Here is an 8,822-nt window from a genome sequence, read left to right as displayed (position 1 = left end):
TTTAGAGGAAATATGAAATGAGTCACGGGGCATCAAAGGACAAAAGTGATTTAAAATAAGAGTGCAGCATGCTTGTTGGTTCGATCCATCCAAACGTAACCCTCAGGTAACTTCAGCACCAATATTGAAAATCTTCGCAACAAATGTAAGCGCTATAAAGGTAAAGGGACCCCTGACCATTAGGTCCAGTCGTGACCGACTCTGGGGTTGCGCGCTCATCTCGCATTATTGGCCGAGGGAGCCGGCGTATAGCTTCCAGGTCATGTGGCCAGCATGACAAAGCCGCTTCTGGCAAACCAGAGCAGCACATGGAAACGCCGTTTACCTTCCCGCTGTAGCGGTTCCTATTTATCTACTTGCAATTTGACGTGCTTTCGAACTGCTAGGTTGGCAGGAGCTGGGACCAAGCAACGGGAGCTCACCCCGTCACAGGGATTCGAACCGCTGACCTTCTGATCAGCAAGCCCTAGGCTCAGTGGTTTAACCACAGCGCCACCTGGGTCCCTATGTAAGCGCTATAGGATGTGTTTAAAGGGTTCAAACTGAACTGCTTTGGAAAGAATGTATACAGGGAACTGGCTGAAAGCAAAAATGGATCAAGATGGGAGTCCTAAGCATCTGCTGCAGGGGCTTCTTCCAGCCTGAAGGTCACATTGCCTTCTTGGCAAACTTTTGTGGACCAGTTGTGGTCAGGGCCAGAGGCAAAAGTGGGTGGAGTAACTCATTTTTACCCTTGTACATTAGGCTAGTTTCAGCATATACTTATATTCCTCTCTGTTCTCCATACAGGGAAGAGAGAGGCGTTCTCAGAGTACAAGATACATTCAAAAGCTGTCAAGGAGGATGCAGAGGAGGTCCAGTAATGGTGTGGGTAAGGAGGGTGTGTGGCAGGAAGAGAGGCTTGGTGGGCTGCATTTCGGCCTCGGTTCCCCATTCCTGGTCTATTGCCATCTGTGTGACTAAAACAATCAGATTGATGGAATTGGAAAAGAGAAAAACATCAACAATGAATACTGAACGATTAAATGAGTACAGAAACAAACATTTTACAAAATCTTTATTACAAATTTTACATCTTTGGGTCCTTCAGAATTATTTCAATCAATTTCAAAGATCATTGTTGACAAATCACATAGACGAGGTTCTGTGTTTTCATTTCACATTGGGGGAAAAAGCAAACCTTTCTTGAGAAAAGTAGTCTATACATGTATATAAAACTGACAAACACAACCTTGGGAGTAAAGTAGTCATTCCATATGCCATTTTGTGTGTGTATGGAGCCACAATTAAATAGAGAGCGTTATTGAGGGGGAGTAGTCAAAATTACAGTGTTATGATCAAGTCACATCATTTCCTTCACAGTACAAAATAAGGGAAAGTCTCAAAACTGGCTTGTCTAAACAGTGCTTCTTATAAGGCAGCTTCTATCCTGCTGTTGGATCATCGGAGATTAATGGAAAGCCACTCAATATCTCTATCTATCCAGGTAGAGTCTTCTGCTGTTGTTGCTAATAAATTGTGACTATCCTTGGTCTGCTGGGCATTGTTCAGAAAACTGTAGCAATAGGTGTGTGTACATGCATTGAACCAAACCTCAACTGCTCCTCTCTGATATTCATATACCATAGATCATGAACTCACTTGGTGTACATTCTTATGCATGGTATATGCTTTGAGAAGCAGCAAATAGCTTTCAAATAAGTACCAGGGGCTTCAAACTGAGCCAATACAGAGGCTGAGGAGAAGGGCATTTGATCATATCAAAAGCAGGGCTTTTTTTCAGCTGGAACTCCCCGGAACTCAGTTCTGGCACCTCTCAGGTGGGCGCCATTGCTATTCTAAGAGAACAACGGAGGCATTCATCGTGAGTTCCAGCACCTCTTTTTCTAGAAAAATAGCACTGGCTATAAGGGATAATGGCAGTTTTAAAAGAGGAATTGAAAATGGACTGGACGGCAGAAAATGGACTTTAACCCCCCCTTAAAAACGGCTCATTTTCACAGCAATTACAAGGTTACCACTAGATATGGAAAAGAGGTCTAGTAGCGGGTGCAAAAAAAGGGGGAAAGGGCATGTGGATGCTGAGAAGGAACAAGTAGTAGAGAAATATTTTCAGCCTGAGGGTGACATTTCCTCAGAGAGAAACTTTTGTGGGGCACGTGCCAGAGGTGGAGGGGGGGGAATGCCAAATACACACCCCACTCACACAAATATACACACACTGTTCTCTCACATCCACACCCTGCCCTCCCATTCACACAGCCTCTGAAACCTTCCCTGCTCTCTTGCACAGTTTTTTACCTTCTCAAGTTATCACCCCCCTTCTCTTTCTCCAGTCCTGTGAATTGTAGTTCAAGTGCAAATTGGACCCATTTTTTCCTAAACCCTCTCACCTGGCCCCACAAACTGCCCCCTCCTCAGGTGGCAATTTGGCTTAGGAACCAAGTTCCCATTCATGTCAAATCCTAGAGCAAAGAGGATTGTATTGAAAAAGTAAACACCGAGGTCGCCATTCACTGGTCTCGGAGATGTGAGGCAGAATTCCAGCAGAGAAACTGGAACAAGGCTTGTCACCTTTGTGCTGAGACATCTACAGGTTAGATGAGGTTGGGAGAGGGAGATCAATCAGAGAAAACAGACTGGGGAGTTATCAGCACAAGGGAGGCAGCCAAAAGACTTCTGATTGAATGAGAATAGCCAGAAAGTGATGGTGGAATGAGAAAAGTCAGAGACAAAGGTTTGACCCTACTGAGAACTCTCCAGGGACCGGAAGAGATGAAGAGCACTGAAAGAAATAGGAAGACAGGAGGAAGAAAAGTATGGAACGTCGTAAAAGATGGGAGAAAGAGGCAATGAAGTAAAGTTATCTAAGCAACAGACCCTTGATGATGAAACTGATTGTATCTTGAATAATGCAATGGCCAAATCTAAAAATTTAACCTGATTAAAGAAAATGGAAACAGCTCTAATCAACGGCAGGACTTTACCCAGTTGGTTTTAAATGGCAGGACTTTTTGCCGTATTAGAGGTGGTGGCAGGAGGTATTATCTTCTATCAATCACATTTGAATCCAGTAGCACCCTAGCTGTTACACTTGCAATGTACTGCAGGCTCAAGATTAAATGGCATCTTCATGTGGATTCACATATTTGCATAAAATAACAAGGCTGCCATGGCTTTTAAGATTTTACCTCCCCAGCGCACATGGCGGCATATCTGTCAAGGGTTAATTTCCAGTCACAGGCATGGGGTGCCATGCCACCCCAAAGCAACTAGAGCAGGAATGGCACACTTCCAAACAGCAACTGAGCTAGCCCTTAGTCCTCTAGCATGGCTATACCTCTGTCATTGCAATTGCCAGGTTTTCTGAAATAGGTAGCTGTAAATTTTGGGTACTGTGGAAAGACAAACCAGGGGAGAAATTATATTAAATTATTATTTTAAAAATGAAACTAGTAGATTGTTTCAAAAGCATCTTTGCTGTGGAAAGACATAGGAAAACAATTCCCTTGGTAACTTTTTTTCTTGGCTCTGTCTTCAGGGACCTCAGGAGTGGATAGATACACTTCGGAGCAGTGTGTTTAAACCCTGGTCACAATTCTTTCCCCTGCGTACCACACTGAGTTCATCTGACCAACATATGAAGTGCTATTAATATATCGTATCATAAGCACTCCACAGAGTTTGGCACTTTATAGCATCTCCAGCATCCAGCCGACATGACTGTTCAGTGTCTTGCAGGTGTCCGTTCGCAGTACAACAGAGATACTCTCTTGATTTCCATGGGCAAGGATGTCTCGGATACCCAGAATATCCCTTCTGTAACCACAACACTCAAAAATTTGCAGAGGGAATAAAATACACAACCCACTAATAGCAGCTCAAATGTATTCCTAACCACACTTTTTACATGTTTTGACACAGATTTGTTGAATGTGTGGTTTTTAGTCCAGGCATGGGGTAGTAAGAAAGAGGAATCCTCAGGTCTACTTAGCTACATTCAGGCTCTGAATAGACTCTTCGCTAGAAAAACAACATGAAATTTCCACGCCCAGAGAAGTGGAATTCTGCACACCAGCGTAAATGAAGAAAATGAAACCAAATTGTGCATTTGCTCATTTCAGAGTTTCTCTACTTCTGCGTGTCTTACGAAGGACTCTTAGCTATGACAGGGGTATGGTGTCAGAGGGACCCAAGGGTCAAGACCTGGTGCCCTGTGCTGCTCAGATCACCTCCGAACACCTGGCTGACTAAGCACTACACTGCAAGGTCGCCACCTAGGTTGCGGTACTTGCTTCACAGGCCAATCCCTTCTCACCCAGGCCTATAAAATCTTGGCCTCAAAACTCGCTCATTAGTTTGAACCTTCTGTCACTATGACAGTTCAGCAGTTGAATTCTGGTGCCTTGCCCTTCCCCACAGACTTCTCTGGAACATTTTGAAATGCTACATCAGATAATGTATTTAGAGATATTTTTTTGGGGGGGGAAGGGGGAGAACTATGGCAGCAATCTTATGCCAACTTACCTGGGAGCAAGCTTCATTGAGGTTTTGCCTTGGCGTCCAACAACCAAGAGCAGACACCGCTAAGAGCTTGATAGTCACAGGCGCCCTGACTCCTAATCGCTGGACATCTTCCGCATCCCTACTTTCTAAATTCATTTTGCATCGATTGCGTGCCCACAATCTAGCCTCCCACCTTGAGAGATAGAAACCCGTCAAATGGGGGGCGGGGGGGGGAGCAGAAGTGGCGAGAGAAACAGATTCTCAGAGATGCAGAATTCTCGGTCCAAAATGAACTTTAATTCACAGCCCTGATTTTGTGTGTTCCTGAGTTAAGGACTGGAGTGTTCTGAGACAGAGAGCAATGAAACATGAAGATGTTCCTAAACAATGGAGGCCTCAGCTAGAGCTTTCTTGTGCCTGCTTTTTAGTAGAAACAACCCACCCTGCAGTTACAAATTAAGGCGTACTGCACGGAAGAATTGTTAATTGTCGACAGGTTGCCCACCTTTAGAATTTTTTTTTAAAAAAAGTTACAAATTAAAAAGTGCCTTGTGATTCAAGAAGGGTTTTTTCCAAGCCCAGAAGAGGGGATTCACAGGTCTAACACTGCACATTCCTCAAGCCAGTTAGAGTAACTTTCCCGTGAATGTAAATATCTTCATCTGTGCCTCGGTTAAGGTGCTTCACCATATTTTTCTCAAAGAGCAGCGGATGGTAGGCGCCCATAGTGCAGGCTTGGTCATAGAACCTCTGGTAATAATGGCAAACGTCTGTCTGCCTTTTGGAAGGGAGAAACTCGTAAACATCCACTTCGTCGCAGAAGTTCATCATGAGAGCAATGCCTAGAAAGGGAGGGGAGAGAGACAAAGGATCCATAAACGGACAAGGCAGAATGGGTGACCTGAAGGCAGGGTTTAAAAATCACAAGGGGTGTGTGTGTGTATGAAATCCTCAGCAATGCAGAGGGAAGAAAGGAGGTTTTCTTGATGTTTTATTTTGTCTAGAAACCTAAACAAAAGGAGCTGAAGCAGGCATCCCCAAACTGTGGCCCTCTAGATGTTTTGGCCTACAACTCCCATGATCCCTAGCTAACAGGACAAGTGGTCAGGGATGATGGAAATTGTAGTCCAAAACATCTGGAGGGCCGAAGTTTGGGGAAGCCTGAGCTGAAGGCTCTACAGCAGGGATGGGGAAGCAGTGGCAATCCAGATGTTGTTAGATTCCATCCTGCCCAAGTAGTATGCCCAGTGGTGAGGAATAATGGGATCTGGGAATCCAGAAGGCCTGGTAGATATTGTTGGAGATGGCCTCTTCTCTGCCCCTGATTGTTGTAACTGAACACTGTTCTACGGCTATGATTGCACCAGAATATGGATAAAAGTCATTTCTCTGCTGTATGTCAGAAACCGGATGACAGCAAATGGTAACATAAAGCATAAGGGGAATTGCTTGTACAGTACCATTTATTCCCAAGCTGGAGCTGTGCTGCCACCTAGTGGGCTTTCCCCTTTGCTGTACAAAACTCCCCACAGGTACGTGTAGTGACAGACATTCTCTTAACGAGCCACGATCACAAGGTTTTCTCACTCAGAGGCCTGTAAAGGGACCCCTGACCATTAGGTCCAGTTGTGGACGACTCAGGGGTTGCGGCGCTCATCTCGCTTTACTGGCCAAGGGAGCCAGCGTACAGCTTCCGGGTCATGTGGCCAGCATGACAAAGCCGCTTCTGGCAAACCAGAGCAGTGCACGGAAACGCTGTTTACCTTCCCACCGGAGCGGTACCTTATTTATCTACTTGCACTTTGGCATGCTTTCAAACTGCTAGTTGGGCAGGAGCAGGGACCGAGGAACGGGAGCTCACCCTGTCACGGGGATTTGAACCGCTGACCTTCTGATTGGCAAGCCCTAGGCTCTATGGTTTAGACCACAGCGCCACCCGCGTCCCCAGAGGCTGATTGTATCACATGCTTAACTTGTGCAGGGGGGAATCCCTCTCCAGACAGCTATTGTTCTTTGACCATCGTAAAAAACCTGTGATGTGAGGAGGCTTGGGTGCAAGGTGGAAATCAGGAGGAGGCTCCTTATCTGAGCGGAGGGGAGGCGTGCCATTCATACAATCTGCCTTTGCCCTATCTCCCTCCTCTATTCCTCCCTTCCTCCACATCACAAGACTTTGCTGAGAGTCCCAAGATGCTCAGGGCAGGGGGGGGACGGGGGTCTTTGGAGATGGAAGGGCCAGCTGCATACTCCTGACTTATCACAACGTTGGTAAATCAAACACAACCAGTGGCACTGCTTTTCATTTTCCTATCTAAAGCACTTCCTTTGAGGTTGACTAATGGCCAGATGAGGCAAGTTCCTTTCCTAGAACAGTGGTGTGGAATCTTCAACCTACCAGGCCCAAGGAGTAGCCATTTTGGGTGACCACACCCACATTTCCTGCGCCCGAGATCAACATTGGTTGATAAGACAGCTACGGCCATTCCTGGGTCAGGATAGCTGGACCACAGTTGTCCATGTGCTGGTAACCTCACGGTTGGATTACTGCAGTGTCCTGTGTGTGGGCCTACCCTTGGAGTTGATCTGGAGGGGGCAGCTGGTCCACAAAATGGCAGCCAGGTATCTTTGGGGATTTGTACTGGGAACCAATGTGCTACCAGGCCATACCTGCCAAGTTCCTTCTTGAAAAATCGGACTGGAAGTAGCAGACCGGAAGTAGAGCTGCCGCCATTTTGGAACTGGGCGGAGCATGCTCAGAAGTGACTTTTGATGCTGCTTTGCCCAGTTCCAAAATGGCCGCCGCACGAGAAGTTGCGCTGCAGCCATTTTGGAACTGGGCAGAGCAGCATCAAAAGTCGCTTCTGAGCATGCTCCGCGCAGTTCCAAAATGGCCGCCGCGCCAGAATAAACCGGGGGGGGGGAAACAAAAAAATCCGTTTTTTCGGCTGGGAACAGCTGGAAAAACGGGGGTTTCCCGGGGAATACGGGAGACTTGGCAGCTATGTACCAGGCTAGCTTGAGACCAGGTTACTCGAGAGGCCACCCTATCTGTTACATATTCAGCAGATTGCTGTGGTCTGCAGGAGAGATCTCCCACAAGTTCCAAAAATAGCCGAAGCTCACTCCGCAATAGTTCGGAGCAGGGTTTTTAGTGTGGCTGCCCCTGTCCTGGGAAATAGCACTTCTATCAAGATATGACTTGACTATTTATACTTTATTGGGAGGTTGTGGAAATAGTTGAAGATATTTCTGTTCTGGCAAGTTTTCCCAATTGGATAAACGGGACTATATCACAAGTGTCCATTTGTTAGGGTTTTTAGCCTTGCTTTAAACATATTTGTTGTGTTGTGAACAGTTTTAAATTATTTTATGTGTAAATCAGCTTGAGACAGTGGCTTAGAAGACAATTAATAAATTACTTTTAATAATAATGGAAGTGAGCCTCTAACTAAGCCCAAGCACATGCAACTGCATGATCTTTCACTGTTTACACACAAACACACACATGCCTCCTTGCCTTTCTCGGTTTTCCTTGTGTCAAATTTCTGATTGCAAAGTTCCTTTCGGGTGGGAGCCTCTCCTCTCCTCTTGTCATTTGCTAATTGCCATGCATACTGTTAGCACTATATACAATGATGCTGCTGAGGATGATGATACAATCTGTACCATGGGCTTCCGTGAATAGCAGTTCCTGGCAGATTTATTTTCCACAATTCCTCAAAGCCATTTATGATTTATATTCACAACGCATTACTGGAAAAGGTGCAGTTCTGATGATTAACAGTGGAAAAACAGATTATTTTTATCCCGAGGCAGAAGAGAAGCTTCACAAAGCTGTCATGCTGCAGGGAAATGTTCACTAACAACTCTTCTGAATTGGCGCTGATGATGAGGGCAGCATCCAGTCATGCTATGTGGACATCCTAAGAGGTAAATCATACCCTTCCCCTTTTCTGCACTAGCATGGAATAGGTTTGAGTCAAGTTGGGCTTCCCTGAAGCACTGTCTTTGCCATCCACAGGATCTCACTGTGCAGCAAGACAAGGCAATATTTGTGCCTCAGTTCAAGCACAGCAACAGAATTCAGCTCTGAAACATGCCCTCTTTTGTGTCAGAATCTTACTATGCAATAGTGCCATCTTGTGGTGAGAGTTTTTTAAAAAAACATACGAGATGGTTGGACAGTGTTCTCGAAGCTAGGAACATGAGTTTGACCAAACTGCGGGAGGCAGTGGAAGACAGGAGTGCCTGGCGTGCTATGGTCCATGGGGTCACGAAGAGTCGGACACGACTAAACGACTAAACAACAATGCACC

The 8,822-nt window shown here is 45.7% G+C and overlaps 1 protein-coding gene across 17 annotated transcripts in view; it reads right to left on the bottom strand.

Annotated features, from left to right (window-relative positions):
• Nucleotides 1-1,040: 1,040 nt before the first annotated feature.
• The window catches only part of ST6GAL1 (ST6 beta-galactoside alpha-2,6-sialyltransferase 1), a 79,576-nt gene continuing 71,794 nt past the window's right edge, over nucleotides 1,041-8,822 (bottom strand). For 10 of the 17 annotated variants that reach the window (XM_088670800.1, XM_088670805.1, XM_035132380.3 and 7 more), the window contains one exon: nucleotides 1,041-5,348. In XM_088670800.1, coding sequence (XP_088526926.1) covers nucleotides 5,107-5,348 — 242 coding nt within the window. In that variant the 3' untranslated portion in view covers nucleotides 1,041-5,106. Of the gene's footprint in view, nucleotides 5,349-8,023; nucleotides 8,277-8,822 lie in introns of all 17 variants that reach the window. The other 7 variants (XR_015950268.1, XR_015950271.1, XR_015950265.1 and 4 more) reach the window with 1 other exon arrangement.

The sequence above is a fragment of the Zootoca vivipara genome, chromosome 5 (assembly GCF_965207765.1).
Source record: "Zootoca vivipara chromosome 5, rZooViv2.hap1.1, whole genome shotgun sequence".
Lineage (NCBI taxonomy): Eukaryota > Metazoa > Chordata > Lepidosauria > Squamata > Lacertidae > Zootoca > Zootoca vivipara.
Note: the sequence above shows the minus strand (reverse complement) of the source record. Positions and strands in the feature narration are given on the sequence as shown.